This window comes from Acanthisitta chloris, unplaced genomic scaffold, assembly GCF_000695815.1.
Source record: "Acanthisitta chloris isolate BGI_N310 unplaced genomic scaffold, ASM69581v1 scaffold3721, whole genome shotgun sequence".
NCBI lineage: Eukaryota > Metazoa > Chordata > Aves > Passeriformes > Acanthisittidae > Acanthisitta > Acanthisitta chloris.
Window position 1 is genome coordinate 23,676 of NW_008657536.1, and position 25,608 is coordinate 49,283.

Here is a 25,608-nt window from a genome sequence, read left to right on the forward strand (position 1 = left end):
GGTTGTTTTTCAGTGGCACAATGACTTATCTCCTGTGGTGACTTTCCAAAATGACACTGAACTGCTTTTGGCTTTGGAGACTCTCCAGGTAAATGACAAGGGTATTAGGACTTCTAGCCTATGGCACATTCCCTTTTCAGAATTTACATAAACTGCATATAGCAGAATCATAGAATGGTTTGGGTTGGAAGGAACCTTAAAGATCATCCCATTCCAGTCCCCTGCCATGGACAGGGACACCTTCCACTACCCCAGGTTGCTCAACAACTCATTGGGAGCAACAACTGCTCATTTCTCTCTTCATTTCACCCATGTAAGATATCCCTGAAAAATTACACAGTCACTTCGGAGATTCAGGAATTCTGAGATTCAGCTTCTAATTGCTATATATCAGGACTGTTAAGGCAAACACAATTTGAAATCACTGAAATCTTGTTTCTGTTTACCTTGTACCCTTGGTTAATGCCGTTGATGAACTGTTGGGGTGGAGGGTTCCAGAGGAACTGGATGGTTGTGGAGTTCACAGCTTCGACTTGCACGTTCTGCGGTGGAGCTGTGGGCACTGCTCGCAGTCAGCAGAGAGGGACAGAGAACAAAACACAGTGGATGAGGGGACAGAAGAGAAAAATGAACACAGAACCCACTGACTGTCACCTGTGAGACGCAAAGCAGCAACAACCTTGAGAGAAGGATGCACTTCTGGTGAGGCAGCAGTGACTTGGAAAGCAGTGTAATTGGGTTAATTTCTCATTCTGTAGTGGAGGTTCAGGGGAGGGGATGAAATGGTTTCTGCAGCTGATTATTGCACAGATGAGTTTCTCAGAAAGACCTGAGACAGAAGCTAGGTAATGATAGGTGAACACAGCTCTTTCAGCTATCCATGACTGCACAGAGAATGAACAGTCTCTGTAAGAAATTTCTTGAGTGTCTTAATACTCCTCAATTCCCCAGATCAGACAGGAAAACACAGAGTTTGCACAATTAAAGTTCTAATTGTGAATTATAATCTGGCAACAGCATCTGTTTATTATTTACTGCTGCTTAAAGAATTAAGACCAGTCATATCCCATGCAATAAAGATTTTTCTTGGGAATTGGGAGATGTTCTCACTTTATCTTGATATGATATGCATTCATGTATATTGAATTGATTATATGTATTCTGAGCCAATACGTCCTCTAATCTACTAAAAGTTGCATAAACATTTTATGCCAAGGATTTAATTAGACAGATGTTTTCTCAATACAAAGGAAAGCATGGAATATAAAGGCATGCTGCCTTCAAACAACCAAAAATAGCACCTAAATATTTTGCTGTTTAATGTAATGTCTCCTTCCAGCCAATTTCTACAACTTACTGCTTGAGGATGTCATTTCTATAGTTCTCAGAGGAAAGAATATTAATAGACAGGTCTATTTGCCTGGAATTATCAAGTTATTAAGAAGTTTAAGAAGGAAACTGCTATTTGAGTGCAAAAAATGGATTAAGACGCTTAAATCCTATAAAATAAGTTTAATAATGCTTCAAAAATATTACTATTGACAGCAATGTGCATTTGTATTCTATGAAAGAGGAACTATCCACAAGTGGTTTTGAAGCCTGGGAAGCTTTGTTCATTTTGCTTCCAAGGGAAAATTTCTACCAAAGCCCAATGATCTGTGCTTCTAAAGAGTATCCACAATTCCCACTGAGAAACGGTGGCTTGCTCCATACTTCTCAAAAACAGGGCAAAAACTTTTATAGCTTCGAACAACTTTTGGAAGATGAGTCTTTTTGTGGAGAAGAAATGAAGAAACTAAGTTCAAAAATGCAAAACTGGCCCTTCTGCCACCAAAAGCTGTTTGTTTGGAAAAGATAGAAAAGGACATTATTCTTAACTGGGGTAAGACTGGAGCCAATAGACCTAGGAGAGTGCACACTTACCAAAGCCATCCAGAATCTAGAAATATCAACACAGGAAAACAGAGAAATCCTCAAAGATATCAGGTTTGAAATTACAAGAACATCCACTTTGATGCCCTCTGTCACTAGAACTCCCTGAAGACTACACCATGGCTCGATGATTTAGCTCTGCACTTCTTTTTTAACCACAGTAACTGCATATTAGTCAGAACTTTCTTGCCCTAATTTAAAACCTGATGTCACAATTTATGAACTATGCATAATTATTGAGTTCTGAAACCAGAGTTTATCTGATACTACTCTAAATGTTCATTAGAATCCAGGCCCTACTTTCTGCCATGTATCATAATTCCCTGGGTGCTTTTGGAAGGTTATACTATTATCTGAATGACCTGTAGACATCATAAAGTTTTTGTAGTTAAGAGATTCACCAAATCATCCTGAGATAGAGTCATAAATATTAAAGTCACTCTACAGTCATAATGAGTTGCTTTGGCTACAGTCCCCTACTAAATGCATTTTTTCTTATTAATGTTCTTTGATGAAACTGTTTATTATGAGAGCCACAAGACAGATTTGAATTAGCTTTTGTGTGCAATACTTTGTATAATTAATGGTTAACATGCATAAAATGTTTGAAGAATCAAAATTCTTACTTTCCTGCATATTTGGTGTTCAGATATTATAACTACCAGAGATTTGTTATCGCAGAGAAAATCATATTACAAGTCTTCATGTGAGTTTGTTATCAGAAAGTCACCAGGATATCATGGATAGATTAATCTCCTCCTGTCAGGAAGGCTAAATCAGCTGAGCATCATCCTCTCCTCTCATTCCTCTTCCTTCTGTTGAACTGGTACATTACAAGTCTATTTATATAGAATCAGAGAATCATTTATGTTGGAAAGGACCTCAAAGATCATCGAGTCCAACTGTTCCCCTAGCACTGCCAAGCTGGGGGAATGTCCCCAAGTGCCACATCTACATGTCTTTTAAATCCCTCTAGGGATGGTGACTCCACCACTGTCCTGTGCAGCCTGTGCTTTGACAACCCTTTCAGTGAAGAATTTTTCCCAATTATCCAAACTAAACCTCCCCTGGCACAACTCGAAGACATTTCCTTTCGTCCTGTCTCCTGTCACTTGGGAGAAGAGACCAACCCCCACTTGGCTACAACCTCCTGTCAGTTCGTTGTAGAGAGTGATAATTTCCTCCAGTGGAGGATGCTGTGGATGCTGTACAATGATCAGCAAATTTCCAGTGATTTCAGTATCACAAGGATTTTATTCTAAGGGTCTGATGAGTCTTTTAGATACATCCAAAATACTGCAATTTTTAAGAGAGGAAAAACCTACATCAACACACTCCAAGTTTTCATTTGTGGTCCTTACAGTCCTCAAAAAAGCTCAGGCAAGCACTTGAGGATAGATTTAGTACAGTTTTGGAACTGTGGATAACCAAATGCATTAGTTATTTCTTCTCAAAAAGGGAAATATTTTTTTGTTCATTTGGAGCTGAAACGGGAATATACGATCAGAGCAGAAAAAGTACCTGCTACAAGATGAAAAATGATAAAAACTATGAACAGAAAACATAAAACCTTCAGAATACTGGAAATGCTGATTTATATCACAATTCCTCTTTGGACATCTTTATTGAAAAATCAACATCTGCATCTCAATGAATGCATTTAAAAGGATGGAAAGAACATGGTCCATCTGATATGCATAAGCTTAATTATACTGCAGAAGACATAATGTAATACATTTTTATCTTTTTTAATCAGTAAAATATTGGCATTATAATCTCAAATTTACTTCAAAGTGCCAGTACAAAATTCTCCTTTTATGTCCTGATATTAAAGACTTCCTTGGGTATCTGAACAGTTTTGCATTTAAAAAAGAAAAGAAGTTTGACAGAAGGTAGATCAGAACTGACCTTCTGATCATTTCCAAACTCAAATCCTTTTCCAAGATCATGGAGAGTAACTTACTGGAGCTGTGATTGTCTACATAAAGGAATTTCTAATTTAGTGGTAAATATCTATCTTCTTCCTACAAGTTTGTTGTCAAGCTGTACAGGAGCTGCCAATGTCAAATAGGTGTTTCAAGAGTAATCCCCAAGTCTTTACATTCCTGGTTTTCAATCCTGTACTTCATCTTGTTTGCAAGTATTCCAAAGCCATCTCACAGCAGAGACCCATCTGGGAATCATCTTGGAATTACAGACCAAACTGGTCAGACAAAACCAACCGTGACTTTCCTCCTGATAAAGTTCATGTGGTTGGAAATCTGCTGAGAGCTCAGCCCCCGGGACTGTGGGTTAATGTACAGCATTCCAAGCAGAAAAGGTCATGGAAGCACTCTAGATACAAACCATTAAAAGGGTTTCACTGACAAGATAATTGAGAGGAGAGAAGGCATTAAGGTTAAGCATGTGTACATGTAATTATTCTGTCTCTAGCTATGTGCAAATAGCATGTAAATCCTGCAGAGTTTCTGACAGCCAGAGTCCTGCTTCTAAATATAGATCTTCAGCAGAGGCTTGGAGAAAAGTCTCCTGCTCCTCTGGAGCTCCTGACCTTTGAGGTGGCAGCTTCCCTGTGTCAGTAAGACAGGCACAGGGAACTGCAGGTTTTCCTCTCTGTGAGGATTTGGATGTTCCTTTAATGCACCAGCTCGAGATGCTGAGCTGCATGTCCCAGTGGGAGCAGTGAGGATGTGGAGACTTGTAATTCCTCTGTGAAACCTATTCCCTCTGCTCCCTGTGGACATCCTGGGCTGTGCTCTGAACTGCAGTGGGTGCACAGGAAAAGTGCAATTCTACACATTTGACAATCTGAATTTTGAAATTCAGTAGTGTCACATGTGGCACTAACTGATGAGTTTTGCTGCTTGCGGTTGGGCAGTGCCTCCTTCCTTTTTTGCATACCTCTCACACGGACAAAATTTTTATGGCTTTATTAAGAGCTGAGGGCCAAGGGCCTCACTGAGACAACTGTTAATTTCACCACCTTGTGAAATCATTTTTAAACAAAATTTAAAGCACCCAAAAGACACCTAACAGTGATAAAATCTAGCCACTACAACTCCAACCTGCTTCTGCACAGGAGCAGCTGGGCCCAAAACTGCCAAGGATGCTCCAAGGCTGTTGGTAGGTTCCCCAAAGGAAGTGAAAGTGGATCTTTACGATGTTTTTTGCCAAGAAAGCTCAAGGGAAAACTAATGGAAATGTCTTTTCCCTGAGATAAAACTGAATAGTTGCAGAGGACACTCCACATTCAGTGATTCCTTTTTCAAGATTATTTCCTACATAAAGCAGGAAGCTTTCAGTTAACTGGTTTTCCTCTGGCTCTTCTACCTCAGTCATATAAATTTCTCTGATTCATCTCCTATTGCCTGAGGAAGAAACCACTTTGGACCTGGCTGAAGAGACTCATCTTGCTTTTATCCTTCTCTCCACACCATCAAGACTCACTAATCTGGTGACTCTCCCATTCTTTTATTCAGGAAGGGTTTTTTTCTCTGACTTTCATGGCTTAGCAAGGTGTCCATGCACAGCACAGGAGGGAAAATAAAACAACATTGAAGTACACATTGAGATCTGCAAACTTTAGGACATAAGACTGGGATATGCATCAAAAGAAAGACATAGCACTTGAAGCAGAAAGAGAAGTAGGTTAATGTCAATGCAAAGAGGCTAATGCAAGCAACGTCTCTACTTGTAAACCTTGCCCTGCCTAAACCTAAGGCACAGTGAGAGTTTTTCAAAGAGAGAGAAGTTCAGAAATATTCATGCTAGTGAGATAAAAGGGACAGACCCAAAGTAAAGGATGGAAGCTGCTGCTTTCGCAAATCAACCTGCAGGAAAAGGTAAACATGTCCAACAGAACAGCAGAGACAACATAGTCACCACAGAAAGGTGTTTACACCTCTTGCAAAGCTGTTCTTATATGAAAAGGTGTTGGGAAACTTGAGGTTTTCATATGGCAATGAAAAGTCCTGCAGGACACTGTTTAAATAAGTAAAATTGCCCTATGCAGAAGGCTAGCACAAATCCCTGTGAAAAGTAACATCAAAGTAAGGAACAGCTGGAGAAGTTCTGATGAAGAAAGACCTATATATACAGAGCATCAAAGGATTAGGCTGAATATCACTCTGAAAAGTCTTTCAAGATTTTAGAGACAGTCAACCTGTCTGACCCTAGTGCTAGGATGTTCAGTGCTTTGCCAGTAAGTCTCTCTGACATTTTATCTAACTGACATTATGCACCAGTTTCCTACAAGCTTAGATCTTTCAGCACCTTGTGTGTTTGGCTGCATTCTACAAGTTGGTGATTTTGTTCAAAGAGCTTTGAGTAGCTGATTAGTTTTCAGTGGCTAAAGCAATGCCAGAGGACTAATAAGGGATTAATAGACTAGCTCCTGGTATAAATCCACAGCTTATATGGCCAGTCAATATTCCCTATGACAAAGATGCCAATATGCTGATGTGCTCCTGCCAATGGGTTGATCTGCTCCCAGCGTTCATTTCCTCCCAGGGTTTGACTGCATAGCACGTTTGATTAGTATGAGGTGGTGCAGGTATTTTTCATCTGCAGACAGACAGGTTCTTGCCAGCACAGCTCACATCATTTAATGCATGTCAGAAGAGAGCAGCAGCAGTGGTGGTGGTGGGAGAGGGGGATGGATGGGAGTGTGTGTCTTTGACATTTATCTCTGCTCATATTAAAATCAGAATATGATTTACAAGGCAGTTTTACACATGGCTTTTTCTTAGTCCTGCTAGTTTGGTTTAGGAAGGACATTCTGGAGCAAGAAACACTCACTGGATTTTCCTGTCTTTTCCCAACCACAATAAACATAAAGGAGCAGAGTTTTGGACAGCAGCACATTACTTATGGAGACTTGATATCGATACAAACCAGTCTCCCTTTCCAGCTCTAAATGTGAAAAAGGCTTCAAACTTCTTAGAACAGGCCAAATGCCTTTGGTGATTTGCACAGAACTCCAGAAAGGCAATCATTAGGAGATGGCATAGTTATTTACAGCTGTTAGCAAATACTGATATAAAATATATCAGAATCAGTCTGTTTTTCTTCTGTGTCTACCCAGCATTGAGCACTCAGGAGCTACCTAAAGGCAAACAGGCCATTACAGGTTGGCCTGCAGTCTGAACACTCTTGTTGATTAATATGAATGCAGGACTGACTACACCTAATTTAAAACAGAGGATTTATATCCTTATAAATGGCAACAGACATCCAATCAATAAAGGATGATAATAACAGCACACAATATCAAGGGAAATTAGAGTCAATTACAGGGTTTAAGAGAAAAGAGTGTGAAGTCCAAACCTGAACCTTAATAGATGGAAGGTTAAGGTGCTATGATAGCTTCAAATGTGCAAATAAACAAAGTAATGAATTACAAGTATATTCACAAAAGTGATTCAAATTCTGTGTGCAAACCAATTCTCTGCAGAGATTGGGTCTTTGGTGGGATAGAAAACATTAATCCTGGCTGCAAGGAGAAGACTTTTAGAAAAACATTTCAAGGTCTGCTATAAATACTTCTAGAATGAGGCTGAGTGTGTCTAGGCTCCTCTAAACTATGAGACTTTACATGCCCTAAAACAAAATATAGATAGCTTCTTTCTTTAATTGTTTTGGTTAATTAGTGTTGCATATGAATAATCTTTTCTCAAAGATCTCCCTACACCTCAAACTGTGTCTAATCATGTTACAAAGTACTCGTAGTAACAATTAACAAACAACTACATATTCTTCCCTGATTGAAAATTAACTGATGTACTGTAAATCTGCACGTTTACAAAACAGTGTAATTGTTTTATAACCAATAAAGTAGAGCCCATGTACTGTCCAGTGCTCAGCATCCAGCACTACCCTGCAATTATGGGAATATATGAAAGCTTTAAGGGCCTGGTACTTAATTATCCTCCAGATTTTTATACCAATCCAGAGGTGTAAACATGCCTTACACTGGTTGTAAAAAGTAATTACATATCCTTTTGTTGATGTAATTTATACTCTTCTTAAAGCACTTAGAAAGGTGTGGAGGAGCTGTAGCATAAAAATCAGGGCTTTAAAGATCATTTTATCTTCCTCTTTGCAAATGCCTGCACCAGTCCTGAAATGCTTCAGAACACTTTCTCCACACGCTGTATTTCTCTCCTGCACTTTCCTTACAATTTATTCCATATTTCTAAAACAAGGTATTCTGTGATTATCAGACTTACTGCAGCTGGTTTACTCTGCCTTTGTCTCCTGTATTGCATATGCAGCATATTGCATACCTTGACCATGCTAAAACCAATTCCCTGCCATATTTTCTCTAACTCTCCTGGCAGAGTAACCTCAGTCTCTGTCTGTCATAGGCCCTATAAATCCATTCCCCTGGACCTCAGCCCTCGTCAGCATTTCTATTTATTACTTATGCTGCAGCTGACTCTGACCTGCAAGTGTGGCAACATGTCATCACCAGGGTCAACAAAAATAGATAATTTTTGAATTCACTCACAGCTTTTTCTACAACGCAGATAATGACAGACTTGTTCCTGCTCAGGCATTTGAAATTTGCAGGTGTTTCCCATCCTGAGCTGTCCATCAAATTTGACTGAAATGACCATTCCTTTTACAAGTTGGGGGGAGGGGGGGAGAGCACATCTCCAAAGGAAACTGTGCCATAAACTGGAACTGGAAAGGCAATATTGGTCTGATTTGCTCACCTCCTTGCAAGGTGTACTCTGTCACAGGTCTGCTGAATGCTCCCAGCCCAGCTCCATTGTAAGATGCCACCTGGATTTCATACTGAGTCCAAATGATCAGGTCTTTCACTAAGCAGTAGTTAATTTCTGCACTGGTGATGTTCTTATACTGGTATTCTCCAGGGAGACCAGCCAGGCGATACCTACCATATGGGAAGAAAAATTAGCTAGTTAATTAGATGGTATCAATTATAGCAAATATCCTGACTGGCAAAATAGCTTCCTTTGTGACGAGGCAATATGCAAAGTTTTACAGCTGAATTATACAAAGAATAATGAAAAATAATCAGAAAGAACAGAGTAACTCCTGATAAGACCATATCATGTTTGACTGCTATAGTATTTATAATCTGATCTCACTGAGATTAAAGGCTCAGGGCTAAACAAAACAGGCATTTTATCCTGTTTTATGGTTGCAGAAAAATTACAGCTTTTTAAATGTGGCTTGTCTAGTAAAAGCTGTGATTTACTACAAAAAATAGCCCAGATGTGATTTTTATCAGAGTGCTGCTGTAAATCAGCTTGAGGAATGGGTTTTTTCCTTCTCCTCTGAAATCTGAAAAGGAAGAGCTCAGAGGGCTCTGACCTTCTGGAGTCTCAGGCATTGGCATCTCTGGCTTTGACCAGCATTTACTTCAGAGAATGAGTGAAATAAGGATGGAATTCAGTTGAGACTGAAGGGCTGGGTAGGCACTGGAATTCCAGGAGAAGGGCTGTGCCAAATACAGATGGGTGGTAAACATCCTGACAAACTTTCTGCTGTGACATAAGAAGCTGAAACATTGAATATATTTTCCCATGTAAAAAATGTATTCCAGAAAACAGAGCCACTTTGATGTGTCTCTTCAGGCCAAGAAACTATACAGAAGAACTAAATTATAGAAAACAAACAAACCTTGCAAATCTGTGAATGTGAATAATAGTGTTTGTTTTCCTTCCTTTAGGAAAGTGGTACAGTAGGTGATTACAATGTGCTAATTCACAAAAAAAAAAAATCAGGAAAGGAGAGGGCAAATAAGGGACATAGATAAATCAGAAAAGGAGAGGGCAAATAAGGGACATAGAGCATTACTATTCCATGAAAAAGACAAATATGGAAACATTTGTATCTTTACTCACCACACAATTTTTATGCACTCTTATTCATCTTTTGCTTTATAATAATCACCAAAAGCTTATTGACACAGAACAATTTCACTGACATGCTACAGTCAGATTTTAAATTCATCTAAGTTAAACTGGTGCAATATTTATGACTAGACAACTTCATGTATTTTAGCCATAGATTTTCATTCTGAAGTCACCCTATAAAAGAAATCAGTTCTTAATCACTGAGAACACCTCTATTTTCTGCTGAGGAGCTGCTTGCCTGACCATATTTTAGCACACTTAATATTTGTAATGCTACACTGGTGTGATTCCATTTATGAAATACAAGTGGAAATAAAGAAATATCAGCCCTCAGTTGAGTTTATTGAATGACTCGATCTTTCTCTTTGCTATGAATATCTCCCTTTCTTTTGCCTCCTGTGCATGGTGTATGCTCCCTGGCAACGTCAATTCTTCGTGCGGCAATGTTTCGTCTCGTACCAAGCAGACAAGGTGTGGAGTGCTCCTGTGATTTAATCTGTTATGCTGTTAGCATGGCAGGCCTCTAAATGCAATACTGGCAGTGAGAAAAAGGGCAGAGGAAGGAGGCCAGTTCAGAAATGTCATGTCTTCATGATTTTTCTCACCATGGACTTTGATGTATACTCCATATGACTTGTGCAGTGCACCTTCACTTTTAAAGATCAGGTGTTCCATCAATTTAGTATCTCACATGTCCTGAGCTTTGGGTCTCTGGGATGCATGGTGCTTTTCATTCTGCTGTACCCTAATTCTACTGGAATCAATGCAGGAAGACTATTCTTCAGTGCATATTGCTGTGACCGAACAATTTGACTTGGAAGAATAGCCTGGTTTATTACCTGGGACAGTTGTGCTTTTATGTGATAATCTTAAATTCCTGTTGAATAAATGGTTTCTCTGCTCTGTAGTCAAGACAAAGCATGTAGACACCAAAAATGTCCACAGATTGAGCATAATGAATATGATCACTATTAAAATGAAAGAGATGTTACAGTGAGGACAGGGATCAATTATGCTGATAGATGCTGTAGTAAATACTGAAGTTACACATTATTGGGAATGCTATATGGAGAAAATGGCACAGATTGCCAGAATTAGGAGGCTATGGGATTGCTTTCCCAAAGGATGTAATGCTTGGGCTGCATAAGACTCATTGGGAATACCTAAGGAACTAATCCTAAAATGGAGGAGACCAGTTTGAGGGGAAAAATCTGCACAAGCAACACTTGTACCCTGTGCAAATGGGTACCCAAGTCTCATGACAAGGTTCTATCTATAGGCAGAAGTTAAAGCACCTTTCCCTATGGCTGACACAGCCTTCAAACTGAGTCCAGCTCTTAAAACTTGCACAAACAGGCACTTGCACCAGTGTCTCAGCACTGTTATTGGGCTCTGTGCAGGTGACAGGGAGATTAACAGACTTCAGCTCTGCCTGCAGAGAGAAGGAACTTTCCAGCACTATTTTGGGAGCTCACCAACATGCTTAACATCACAAAAGCCTTTCCCATCCATGCCAGGGAAAGTAGGAGCACAGCATGAACAGGATGTTGGCATTTAAACGTTAGCATTTAGTTACCTTTTACAGGTCTGGAGGACACTGCATTAAAAATGTCAGCAGCCTGCCCACAGGAGGCTGGAACCATCACTTGGAAATATGTCAGTGGCTGGGAGTTTCCCACAAAAACTCTAATTTAGATAATGCCTCCCTTACCAGAGGTGCGGCCCTAGCTGGCTGCTAGCTCTGCAGGATATGTAGGATGCCAAATGAGCAGTAAACTGTAGCTGAATTGGGTAGGAATGAATACTGAGTCCCAAAAATTTACAGTAGGGAAATGCTCTGCAAAGTCTCTCAGTGTGGCAACACCCTTTCCAACACAATGAATCCTGTGCAAGCAGAAAGACTGGATGTATTCAGGATTCCCAGTTACCTGCCTGAAGGTTTCTCATTAATAAACAGCAATGGGACTGAGAGAATCTTACTCAACTGGCTGATTTTCAAAACCATATCAAGGTCTGCCATGAAGCATCTGACCTGTCATTCCCTCTCTCCATTTTGTTTGGCACAAAAATGAAGTTTATTGATTCTTTTGTTGCTCTTCCATAGGGCAGGAGCCCTGTTGTGTCTTTGATAAATTTAATTAACCTTTCAAGCAGGAAGCTGAGATTGTAATAAGCAAATATACATCTGCATAGGCTGCAGTGTACCAGCTTCCCACATGAATACTTTTAGTACTTGGTGCATCACTTCACTTGGAAAATGGAAAAAAGCTGTCTGGGTGTTGTGACTCTCCACAGGGAACTGGTCCACTCAAGCAGTCCATTTGGAGCAGCTAACAGAGCTCCCAGCTCTCTGAGACTCTAGTATAGACAGGGCAGAATTTAAGTGCCTGCACCCTCACTGACCCCTTGAACAGAAGTGTTTTCTCATATTTACCAATCCAGGGCAGCCCCAGCATTCACAAATAACAACTCATATATTTAATGGAATTAGAGACAGTTTTTATTATGCTTTTAAGTCACACCATTGGAATGCCCTTATGCACACTGTGCTGGTTTGGGCTGAAGTGGAGTTAACTTTCTTCACAGTGGCTAGGATGGGGCTATGTTTAGGATTTGTGCAGGGCACAGTGTAAATAATGCAGAGATGTTTTTGTTATTGCTGAGCAGAGCTCACACAGAGCCAAGGTCTTTACTGCAAGGAAGATGGGGATGCTTGGGAGGTTCGGAGGAGACACAGCTGGGAGAGGTGACCCAAAGTGACCAAAGGAATATTCCATATCATATGACATCATGCTCAGTATTATAAGATGGGAGGAAGAGGGAGGAAGGGGGAGACATGTGGAGTGATGGTGTTTGTCTTCCCAAGGAATCATTAAGCATGATGAGGTCCTGCTCTCCTGGAGATGGCTGAACACCTCCTGCCCATGGGAAGCAGTGAATTGGTTTCTTGCTTTGCTTTTCTTGTGTGTGTGGCTTTTGCTTTCCCTATTCAACTGCCTTTATCTCAACCCATAAGATTTTTCTGGTTTTTATCCTTTTGATTCTCTCCCACATCCCTCTGGTGGGGGGTGAGCTGCAAGGTGTTTGCTGGCTGGCTGGGGTTAAACCATGCCAGCACACACAGATCTATCTCTGGAATTTCCAGGCTGGGAAAGTACTTACCTTAGGATGTATCCATGAAGAACTCCATTATGCTCACTCTCAGGAGGAGGTTGCCACTGGACCATGATAGACTGGTTGGTACGTCCACTGGCCACTATGTTTTTAGGTGGGGCACTGGGAGGCTCCTCAGGTAGCATCAACCTAAGTACAAAAGAATGTGATGGACAAGGGTGTTGAAATAAATCATAAATAACATTTCTATTTCCTGTATCCACTCCAAGTGAAGCAGTTTCTTTTATCACAGTCAGATGACTAGGAAGAAATATAATGCTGATCAAACTGCTGAAGACATGCATGAAATAGTTACAACAAATCAACATAATAGGAAATCAGTTAAGCAAGCAACAAGACAGACAGCTGAGGTAACCCCATTCTCTCTGAATCACCCAGGCTGCTACAACTCTTAAAAAAGATTACAAGCCTGAATGAGTAAGAGCTCGGGTCCAGTGTCTGTGACTCTTTCCAAATTGTTTCTTTCAGCTCTTTCAATATTTTTCATATCAAACTCCTACATTTTGAAAAAGCCATTTAGAGTTCAGCTGTTCTGCAATTCAAGCTCGCAGCAAGCTTAGGTTCACAGAAGAAGGGGGATGCATGGAAAGCAAACATGATGAAGCCATCCTTCTCTGTCGCATCGAGGTGAATTCCAGAAGTGACACTGCAGTGACAGGGTGAATGCTGTACTCCTGCCCGGGCTAACTGCTGGGGCATAGCACAAGAGCAAAGAGTTATTTCCAAGATTCTGCTCAACTGATACTCTGGAAGTATGAAGACACCTCTCATTGTGTGATAATCTCCTGCATCACCTAATAGCCATCATCACCAATTACTGCCAGCTGCAGAGCACTCTCCAGAGGCCTGGGTAATGCTAACTGCTCCACTCCCCAATTAGTGTGCAAAAGATAACTTTATTTCATTCATTCATTCACAATCAGCAATTTTTCCTCCCAATAATTCTAGGTTACTGTACCTTTAGTACACAGATATTGACTGTTACTGTACCTGCTGGTCTCAGTGCTGTACTGGCCCTTTCCCACCTGGTTGACTGCACACACCCTGAACTGGTAGGTCCGGGCTGGAGTGAGTCCACTCACAGTGACACCAGTCATCTTTGGGTCCAGGTTTGAGAGGTGAACCTTCCAGGGAGAATCTGTTGGAATAATTTGCATGTGAAAAAGGAGAAAAAAAAGATGGACATGCTTGTCAAAAGTACTGCAGAAGTGAGAAAATGCCTCTGACTGCTCAGAGCTCTTTGTGCTTGTTTTCCTCAGAGGAACTTTGGGAAGAAGTTTCTTTTCAGCAGAAGAAACCTTCCTGTCAGCCCACACGGTTATGCAGATTGCACATTTGTCTACTGGAAAGTGATGCTGCACATGTCATGGCATAATAAATAAAAACTATATTCATTAACATTTTAATAAAAGAGGAAACAAGCATGATAAAGACAGATGGGCTGTGTATTTCACAACCCATCTGTTTGGCAGGCCATCACACCACCACACCCATGAGTGGCTCTGGTGGAAGGACTCTAATGAAATTCACAGTCGGTTTGGAATATCTTCCTACCCAGCTTGCAAGCAGGTGTAGAAGCATGACTCTCTCTGCCAAATCAGCCCTTTGCTGTAAGACCTGAGAAAGCTTCTGCCGTGGATTCTACGTCTGCAATGTTTTTTTTTCCTAGACATAGTATTCAGCATTGGGTCTAATCATTCCCTAGGAAGATTCCCTGGTAGAAACAGCCCTGGCAGCACTGTAAACCCCTCGTTGTCAGTTCACATACTTGCCATACTGAGCTACTCTGATGCCCAAATTACATTTTCAAGTTTTCAAAGAGGTCAGAAATGAAACATGTTGAAAATTAAATATTCTGACTTCTTTTCTCCATAGCCTGGTGTCACATATTCTCCCCAAAGTCATGACTGAAATAGTCAGGGAGAGGTGACATTTGGTCTGCGTTGCAACAGTACAGCAATAGAATCAGCCAATTTAAAGATTTGTTCAGTTTTTAAATAATACCAGCTGTTTTCATGCTCCCTGCTCAAAATTACTAACACTTCTGGAAATTGCTGAGGAGCTAGCTGTGGATTTTGGCACTGCTAGCTGTGCATGTTGCTCATCAGAAGTGCATCATGGCTGCTGCCAGGTCACCTCGACGGCTGCCTGAAAATGAAGATGAGATGTCCCAAACGTGGAAGGCTGCTAAACTTCACACCAAGACAGAAACCACTAATTTAGTGCTTTTCTGGCAGATTCCTTAGCAAGTTTAAGTCCTCCAGAGTGTGATGCCAGTTGGGCTATAAACACTGCATCTTCGGATCACTCCAAATGTATTTATTCTAGTAATGGCTTTGCCAGAACAAAGTCTTTTTTAACAGGAAAACTGACACAGCAGAATACTGGGAATGCTGGAGAGGGACATTTGCACAGCAGTCAAGTTCTGTCCTTGCCAGTTGTTCATTTACCAACAGCCACTTTGGCTGCAAGATCTTGACGCCAATTTATCTTAGCTGAACATTGAATTTCTTTTAGAAAGTCCTTAGAGGAAGCACACCTGTGCTATCTAGAAAAGCATTGGTTAGGAGTTTTTTGTACCCTGGTTCCTTATGAATTTTCTCAAGCTTCTCTTGAGACTTCAGAAACAACCTTGTTGCAGCCAGAGTGCCCAATAACAAATCAAGGTAAGCCAAAGTTAAGGTATGGCTGGCTTAGTACATTGCCTGAAGCAGCTTCCTGAGGAAAATGGAAGAGCAGACACCAACAAGAGAGTGAAGCACCCTTGTATGAGCTACTTGGGTAGTGGTCCATTTCCTAGAGCCTTTCATTTGTTTACTGCTAGTGTAAACACCACCTGAGAGTGCTTAACCCAAGCAGCTCAATGTAGTGAGCAGTTTGATTCAACAACAGGCCCTATTAATCTCCTCAGCACCTTGGGGCTTTGCTCTGTTTATATGCTGCATCTGTAGAATACTTTATTAATTCTTTTTCCTCTCCTGGTGGAAGATAAAAGATCTGGCAGGAAGAGAGATTAAACTGAAAACTAATATAAACGAAGCCTATTCATCTCCTGGGCACTGCGATTGGGGAAGGAGAGTGGTTTGGGGAGCAGTTGCTCGTTCACGGAGCAGTGGATACAGTGAGTGTGCAGAGTATCTTTAAAATTTAAATGTCAAGCCTTTTTTTTTTTTTTTTTTTACCATCAATAAACAAAACATTTCACAAAAACTATTCTCCCTCTTTAAACACACAACAGACCCCAGCATTGTGCTGAAGCTGAGTTTACTGTAGAGCAAAGCCATTCTGACATCAGAAGCTTGGCAGAAAATTTTCAACGCTGACTCTCCTCTCCTCCAGGGATGCTGTCACTCACCTGTCCCAGGAAGCCTGGAGAAGCTCCACGGTGACAAAAGACTTGCCAGGTCAAACTATTAAATAAGCCTCTGTTAGATTGAACAGACTGTGCTAATCCTTCATTTAACTTAAGCTGCCCAGAACGCACTCTGGGCTCTGCTCGCTCTTCCCCCGTAATTGCTACTGTCTGAACAACTTCCATGTTTAGCTGTCTATCGCCTTATGGATATTGGATATTTTGAATTAACTCTGATTGCCTCTCCGAGTTAATTTATTGGAAATGAAGAATCTCACAGGCTGCTCTCTAGTTTACAATGGCATTTTGGGGTTTTAGAAATTACTTTTTGTTCTGACAAGAATTTTTGGATGCACTTGTGATACACTCAGTAATGCTGGTTACTCGCCAAGAGGCATTTCTTCTCTATTTCCCTATCTACCTTACAGTTCATGCATTAACTGCAAATTCCTCAAGAATCACTTCTAATTTGATATTACAGATTAGATCTATTGCAGAAAGCTGATTTTTTCCAGTTTGGAGCACATTTCCATCTCCTTCCTTCTCCAGGGGGTTTTGCATAGATGGTAGTATTGTACTGCTGGAGTGTATTCTATCTTCATAACAATGTAATCCTTCAGAACAATATAATGTTGCAAAAAGTCCAAATAGAAATTAAATGGTTCATCTTTGGTATGACTTCAACAAGGTCTACCAATGGCCTGGGAAAAGCATCTTTTAACACTACCATATCTAGATCTGAGTCAAAATCACAATGAAAAATGGAGTTTTACTTTGATTTTTGCAAGGGTTTATCAATGTTTTCAATTTTTACCATTTGAATATTATTCCAACCAAATTCAGGATGACAAATCATGAGCTTAAAGTGAAGCATGCATAGATTCTTTTCATAGGAGCTTTTATTATCTCCTCCTTGGCACAACGTGATGAATCTGAGTTATATCATTACATCACACGGCACAGATATCCCAGAATACAATAAAACAAAAATGGGCTTTTATCTTAATTGTACTCAGCAGAATTCTTTAAGTCTTAATTCATTTCTTCAGTTAAAAGACTATTCAGAATCATTTTTGATTAATTCCTGAAGCCTAAACCTCCTTGGAATAAAACAAGCATATCCCCTTCTAACTCCAGGCAGATATTTCATTGGAATTCCTAGGTATATCGCAACAGGGGCTAAACAGGTCATGAAACATCCAAAATTATATTAGTGCAAATGACAGCAGTGCACGGTACTATTTATTTGAAAATCCTATTTCAAATCAAGGTTCACATTCTTGGCTCTGTGTGGGCAGGAATACTTAATGACTGTGTTTCTCTGGAACTGTGTTTTTCAAATTAGATTATAAATTTGCCCCCAAATGTTTAAGGCCATATGTCTCAAGTCACCCACAGACACAGTCAACTGTGAATACTTGTAATTTGAGAATTATTGCATTGTGCCCAATACATTAATTTTAAAAATTAGGTGACTAGAGTCCTTCATATTTCCAACAATTTATGTGCAAGATCTGCCACTGTTTTTCCCTCTAATTAAAATAAGGTTGTTATATCTCTTTACTGAATTGATATTAATGAAAAGTAGTTCTAATCCTTGCCAGGTGGAGTGACACGCCTCTCTCTACTGCAGCTAGTAATTAAACCCCTGAAATTGATACTGATTATTTTGAACCCCCTTCAGTTATTTCTCTGCCACAGACACTGTTATTGTGTATTCATTGATGGTATGTGCTTCAAAATCTACAATGGATCCTAGAGCTACTAGAAAATTATCCAAAGCAAAAAACAGCTAAAAAAGGGAACAAAACTAGGCTACAATTTGGCACCTCTGACTGCACAGCAAAACCTGCATGTTCAAACTCCACAGAACTAAGAACAAAGTCTTCTGTGCAGCTTTGCTAACTGGAAAAGAAATCATAATTCTGATGTCCCTCCCTAACCTTTACATGTGTGAAAGCAAACGAGGATTGGGATGTGAAGCATATTGCACTGCAGTGACAGTGACAGAGCTCCTGACACCAGCAGAGGAGCTCGTGGAGAGTGTTCACTGCCTGACAGTTGCTCTTTCTGCTGCACAAAACCTGAAAGGAAATTGCCTTTGAAAAGCAAAGAGAGCTTCTGCTCAGCCATATCAGGCCAAACTATACCTACACAAGATCAAATTTCAGCTTCGTTCACAAACAGCACTTGGGATGGTTGGGAACAAAGGAAAGGAGGTGGTTTCCAAAGGAGTAGGAGAAGCTAAATATTAACCACAGACTACTGAGATCAAAATAACTCTGAAAAACAAGCACTTCAGGAAAATAAAACCCCAAACAAGACAGTGACAATACTCAGACATTAAAGTCAGCTTTCCAAACCAAAGCCACTGTTGATGTACTATTCTGTTGGCATCCATAAAACTGGGAAGAATATATGAAATGGGAGCACACAGCAACAATGGAACATACAGTGGCTTAAATTCCTGTCTCTGTCCTACTTCTCTGAGTAACCATTTAGCCATTGCACATAAAAGCAAAGTAAATAAAGATGAAAACTGAAAGGACAGCAAGATCTAGAATATATCTGGGAGTTAAGATGCTCAATTCACAGCAAACTCAGTCTGTGTTTGCCTTTTGCAGCTGCAAGCTGCTGAAGTACATACACCTATGATTTGGGATAATGAGACCTTCTCAGTGGTAGATTGCAATGCCATCAGCCAAAATTATTGGATCTGCCATGGAGAGAGCAATGGTTCACAGGATCCTGTGGAGTTCTGAGGGACTGGCTGCATGATTTCCAAAGAACTACTGTTGATTTTTGCTGAGCCTTCTACAAGTTTTAGTGAAAGAATTACAGCATTTTCAAAATGATGGCATGGCTAGCCCATTCCTGTACTGGAAAAACTGTAAAGCATCCTTGCTAGAAAGGGACTTCAAGACTTTTCAAACTTCTCTATGACACAAGAAGGATATTGGGAGATGATCTTTAAGGTCCCTTCCAAACCAAACCATTCCATGATTCTCCTGGCACTGAGTGGGCTGCCTCTTCTTTTAATGACTCCTCCCAGGCAATGCAGCCCACTGCAGGACCCAAGTGCATAGACTGTCCCAGCTCTGTGCTGTCTCTGTGTAAATACAGCTCTAGGGCCTTTGAACCATGCTCCCAGACTGGGACTTCACTAGCTTGTCATTGTCAAAGCCACTGGGAAACAAGAAACACAAGGTAATGTCCTTGGGTGAAAGCTCAGGGAAGTAAAAGCAAAAATGCAATTACTGACCTGCAGTTGATAGGAGAGAAGAGTGAAAATAAAAAGAAAGGTGGTGACAAAAAGGTAGAGGGGGAGTGTGAGTGCAGAACACTGGATTTTCTTAGTCATTTGTTACAAAAAGATCAGGAGTCTTTGCTTGAAAAGAACTATTTTAAGGACAGCAGTCCTGGGCATGACTTTGGATTTCTGCTAGGATTAGAAACCTGCACTTTGCTTAACAGTTGTCAAGATCATCGGTTCTGGGACCTCCACATTTGAAAAGTTCTGCATTTCAGCCTGCAAAGTAAAAGGGTTGTATGTGATCTGAAGCTCAAGTTTCCCCTCAAGCTCTCTGTGTGGCAAAACAAACCACTGCTCTCTAGATAATCAGAAATCAGGACTGTTTCACATTCAGTTATGCAGTGACTAATTTCCACATGTCAGAAAAAGTGATGCTCTTAATTTTTTCATCAAGAATCAATTGTTCAGCTTGGATTTCCAGCTCCTAGGGTGATAGAGATTAGAAAGTATTGCCAAGGTGACCGATTTCCATATAACCTCATCTTTCCATCAGCTCCTAAAGAGGCATTAGCAACGTCCCTGAATAACCTTGCAAAGTGAGAGCCACAGAGGACCAGGCATACAGCATGATAAAACTGTGAAGTGGCAATTCACAATGCCCAGGTTTGTAACCCATGAAGCCAGATATTTGGATAACTTACACTCAAGCATCCTCAACCACCTACTTAAAAGAAGAGTGTAAAATGATCATCTAGGGAAAGTGGAGAAAATATTTGAGCCCATATACAGGTAAGACAGTAGCTCCTATTGACATCCGAGTTTGTGCCTTTGATAGACCATCAGTTCCTTACATTATCACTCTGCATCTTTTAGGTGAAACTGGGGCTCTGAATGCATCGAGCTATCTATGAAACTGGAGTAAAGGACAACAATGGGAAGAAACAAACTGAATACTGCTGTTTCACAGCACTGAGGAACGAGCTGTTGTGCCTCAAGTCTGGCTGGCAATACTAGAGGCAAAAATAAGTCTTTCCCGTATAATTCCACCATCTCAGGCCTCTTTGTTGTTTCATTCCTTCAGCGTGTGAACAGTGGAGTGTAAAACCCAGAACTTCCCCTTTGTGCATGCTGTGTCTCATTTAGCAAACAACAGCAGTATGTTGTTAGCAGCTCTGGTAGAAGGTGAGCCTGAAAGCAGGCTGAATAATTAGGAACACCATGAGGTTGAAATAAATTTGACTTTACTTACTGTTCTCAGAGAGCTCGACCACATAGTAGAGCACAGGGCTGTTGCCATCAAAGGGACGCACCCAGGAGAGCATCACGCTGCGGCTGTAGGAGGAATTCAGAGTGGCCAGAAGGTTCTGAGGGGAATGAGGCAGCTCACTGTTAAGGAAAAGAGAAAGGGAGAAAAAAAAAAACCAGCACAGAAAAATTAATTTCATTCAGCTACAGTCTTACAGGCAGTTAAAGGCAAACGACATCAGCCTCGTATGATGATAGATATAAACCCACCGGCAGCTATTGTACAATTAAATAAATGAAAGACATCTCTGAGTTCTTCACAATTTGATCCTGTTTGGGAAGAAAAATAATTTATGCTGAAAGTCCCAAGGCTGATGTTTAGAACAGCTAATGGAAATGTTGCTAAATGTGGAAAAAAGCCAATTTTCACACTGTTTTTGACTGAGCAAGTTGGTCAATAAATTTCCTCTTTCACTTTTTCTCCCTTCTCACAATGATGTCCTAGCAATGTGACAGCAGTAATATGTATAAACAGTGAAACACATGGGAGATATGATTTAATGTGGAATTTTTCATACTCAAGGAAGCAGAAGACATTGACACTATCCATATAGACCTACTAATCAAAATTACCATATGTATTCTTAGGCTACAGAACAGCTTGATTTACTCACGGATTCAGGCTTATCCTGTCATGGGTAGAATCCTTCCTTCCTATAATAAGGATTTTTTTGGAAGCACCCAACCAGAAAATGTACTGAAAATGCCTGCAGAAACCCCGTGGAAATACAAAATGAAACATTAAAAAAACCCCCAAAATAAAACAGCAGCTCAATTAAAATGTGTAATTTCTCCACATAAAGGAAATTTGTGGAAAAACATTTCATTTGTGCTCACTGGCTGAAAATGGGAGGCTGCACAATGCAGTGAGAACACTAAAGTCTGCTGCAACCCTTAAATGCTGATGTGTGTTAAGAGATAAAACTCCTTCAGCATTATACTTGAGCATGATTCCTGCTCCTTATCATCCTGGTTCCTAAGGAGGACAAGGATCTCTGAGAGAAGAAAAAGCAAGGAGGACCAGTTTTTACCCATTCAATCTACCCTCCTCTGCAGGAAAGCAGAGGGTGACCCTTCCTCAGCTCTGGCCAGGGCACAAAGCCAGGAGGGTACTTCACAGGCTTAATTTAAACAGGTAGTAACCCTGGTTGCAATGTATCATGCTGCTGAAGGCTCACAGTTATTTAAAAACCACAACTCCTCAGCCACTCACAAAAGTAAATACAGGCTCTGGCTTTAAGCCAGAGCAATAAATATGTCCTGGATTTGGGTTTCTACTGGAAGACTGAGGAACATACGGAGAGCCAGATAATAGTTTTATTGTTTTTCTGTTAAAACTGAGAATTCCTTTGTTTACGTGATTTGATGGATACGAACTGGGGAGTTAGCACCAAAAGAAAGGGGCTGATAGAAGAACCAAAGAGTGGTAAGAAAAACACACAGCTAATGAGGCAACACAAGTGGATGGCACTTCCCTGCCCACCCCTCCCATGGCTAGAGGGGTTGGTGCTTCCTAAGGCGAAACCTGAGGCTCAAAGTCTTGTCTCATCTCCTCTGACTTTAAATGTATAACCAAATTAGCAGCACGGTGACCCCAGGCTCCTTCTCTAATAAACATGGAATGACACCTCAGGGTGTGATTGAGATCTTAACATCATTAAATCACTTGCTCAAGATGCCTTAATCCTGAGGAGTTTAGGCTGATTTTGCTCTCGCATCTGGCCATGAACTGACAGCTCAGACACGGTCACTTCTGGGCTGGAAGAAACATCAGGCACTGGAAGGACTACGTATGGGCACAATGGAAGCAGATTTTGAACACAGCATTGTAGAAGTTTGGATAAACTCTTTAGGGAAGAGAAGGACTAGAAGACAAAGGAGAAGAGCAGCTGGTCTGTGAGAGAAGAATCATAGAATCATATCATTTTAGGGGTTGGAATGGACCTTATAGTCCCAACCCCCTGCCCTGGGCAGGGACACCTCCAACCAGAGCAGGTTGCTCAAGGCTTTATCCCACCTGGCTTTGAACACTGCCAGGGTTGGGGCATCCACTGCCTGCCTGGGCAACCTGGGACAGTGTCTCACCACCCTCACAGAAAAAAAAGCTTTTTCCTATTATTTAGCCTAAATTTTCCCTCCTTCAATTTGTACGTATTGCCCCTTCTCTTATCACTGCAGTTCCTAACACAGAGTCCTTCTCTAGCTCCCCTGTAGCTCCTTCAGATACCGAAAGGCTATAAGGTCTCCACACAACCTTCTCATCTCCAGGCTATAAGGTCTCCACACAACTTCTCATCTCCAGGCTGAACAGCCCAAGCTTCATCAGCCTCTATTCATAGGGGAGATGCTCCAGTCCTCTGATCAGCTTCGTGGCCCCCTCTGGACTTGCTCCAACAGTTCCATGTCCTTCTTATATTGAGGACACCAGAACTGCACACAGAATTCCAGGTTGGGTCTCATGAGAGCAGAGTAGAAGGGGAGAATCACCTCTTTTGACCTGCTGGCCGCAAACCTTTTGATGCAGCCCAGGACTTTCTGGACTGTGAGCTCACACTGCAGCTCCTGAGGAGTTTCTGATCCACCATCACCAATGGCAGAGTAAAGCTGTCATTGGAAAGTGTGGAGCGAGGGTGTAAGACATGGCCATTTACCCAGGGACTACAGGAGTGTGCTACTTAATTTTGAATGAAACATTAAATTATAATAAACATTAAACCTCCACTACAATTTATCATTATGTCCTAAGCAAGCTGGTTGGAAAAGTTTTTGTGATTAAGCTGGCAAAGGCAATTACTGAAGGAAAAAGGGTGAAACGTCTTGTTGCTGCATGGCTCACGGAAGGCCCAGTCCTCACTTCATTTATCACCAGTCCCTGTGGGGACGAGCTCTGAGATGGGCTGTGGGCTTCAGCTCCTTCCAGAAGATAGTGGTCACAGAAGCAGCAATGGAGGAGGAATGGCTGAGGGGGAGCTCACAGCAAACTTATCCCATCTGACAGCTTTTCTGGTAAATAAGCACTCCTGGTGTATACTGAGGACATTTTCGTACTCTGCATTTACTAATCTTGATCTCCCATACATTAGAAGGGCTCAATTTACAGCTCATTTGAAGACAGAGGCTAGATGACTAAGAATTAAAGCTCAATCTCTTTGTTAGTGCACAAGTCTCAGAAGACCTTTGGAGAAGAGAGGACATTCCCTTTTTCCTGGTTTGTTTTTTTTTTTAACGCACAAACTGAGTTTAAACATGGGGTTTTGTTTGCTTAGGATTTGGGTTTAGTTGATTATTCTCTCAGACTGACAATGATAATCAGTCAGCAGCGTGAAGGTAACAGGCACTTTCTGTTCAGACAGAGATTGAGTAGCGTGAGCTGCAGCAGCCATCACCTTCCTCCACTAATAGCACAGTCTTTAGCCATATGTGTCCATACCAAACAGCAACAGATGGTGCTTACAGATTTAAATCCCTCAAGGCAGACAGAAGAAGTGCCTAAGAAACACACCTGGACAGAAATAAATATTGAAAACTACAAAGACATTTCAGCACAGAAGTGTACTTCTCTCTTTGTAGTATACAAAAGCAGAGATTAATAAGTAGTAATTCCTCCTTTAGCAAGTACTTACACTTCTTCTGCTTCTCATTTGCTACCACATACTGCGTGGAAGGGATGATAAATGAGACCTGTACCACCATCATGAATATTCACGTTCCCAAAAGAGATCATTGCTTCTATTTTTCCTTTAAGAGAATTACATTTACTTGCTGCTCAAATCCAAGAAATTATTGCAGGCAATGCTAATTTCCACTCTTCTTCAGGATGAGAAGGACCTCAGACTAGGAACTGCTCAGCTTTTGGCGCACCAAAAAAATGGATGAAGTTTAGGGCAGTAAGACCCAGGGCACTGAACAGCCCTTGACTGGACACGGGAAGAATAATTTCAGCATTATCATCTTTCTTTTGTTCACTGAAGCCCCAAACAGGAAATATGTGAAAGTTTTCCAACACAAAATATCTTAAGACCTCACTCCTCTAATGCTGAAGAGGCAAGTTTTCCTATAACATACTTTGCATGATAGCAAAATATGTCCATGGACACTTTAAAATCTGTAATTGATAGATAAGCCCAGGGTTAATGGCATTGCCACCAAGGTGACCTGAGGGGACTCTGACAAAGCAATTAAAATAGTGGATTTGCAAGAAAAGAACATGAAGTCATTGTGACAATCTAGGAGAGAAATATTAGCCCGTTGCAGATGATCCATGTTCAAAACAGAAACCCTAATGTTTTGAGTCAGCTCATCACTGCCAGAGGGCAGCTGAAAAATTCACTCAGCAAACACATAGAGCGTTTTATAAAATTAGTTAAAAGCAGACTATTTGCTGAGGAAAATAAACCAGACATGGTTTGGAGAGACTTCTGAGAAAAATGGTCCAACAGCAGGTAATTAGAGAGACTGTGACTGAAGAGGGGATTACTAAAAAGGCACAGGAGATTAAACAAGTTTCCTTGTCAGTTTATGAAAAGCCTCACTCCTATTTCATAAATGATTTCCTAAATCAGGTCCACCTAGCAAGTTTTGCTCAGGAGCAGGTGGTTCATCTGCTCCAGCCGATAACGCAGCAAGAAGCTGAGGCAGGAAGGCTAACGAAGCACTGAGCCCTGATGGCTGTGCTCATAAAAGTTTGTCGTGTTTCAAATTAAGAA

At 40.9% G+C, this 25,608-nt stretch overlaps 1 protein-coding gene across 1 annotated transcript in view; it reads right to left on the minus strand.

The window, feature by feature from the left end:
- The window catches only part of LOC103811750 (protein sidekick-1), a gene marked incomplete at both ends in the record, with an annotated part of 206,731 nt that overhangs the window by 20,724 nt on the left and 160,399 nt on the right, over positions 1 to 25,608 (minus strand). Inside the window, 5 exons of the mRNA XM_009084741.1 lie at positions 447 to 562; positions 8,649 to 8,830; positions 12,981 to 13,121; positions 13,983 to 14,130; positions 20,847 to 20,983. Coding sequence (XP_009082989.1) covers positions 447 to 562; positions 8,649 to 8,830; positions 12,981 to 13,121; positions 13,983 to 14,130; positions 20,847 to 20,983 — 724 coding nt within the window. The remainder of the gene's footprint in view (positions 1 to 446; positions 563 to 8,648; positions 8,831 to 12,980; positions 13,122 to 13,982; positions 14,131 to 20,846; positions 20,984 to 25,608) is intronic.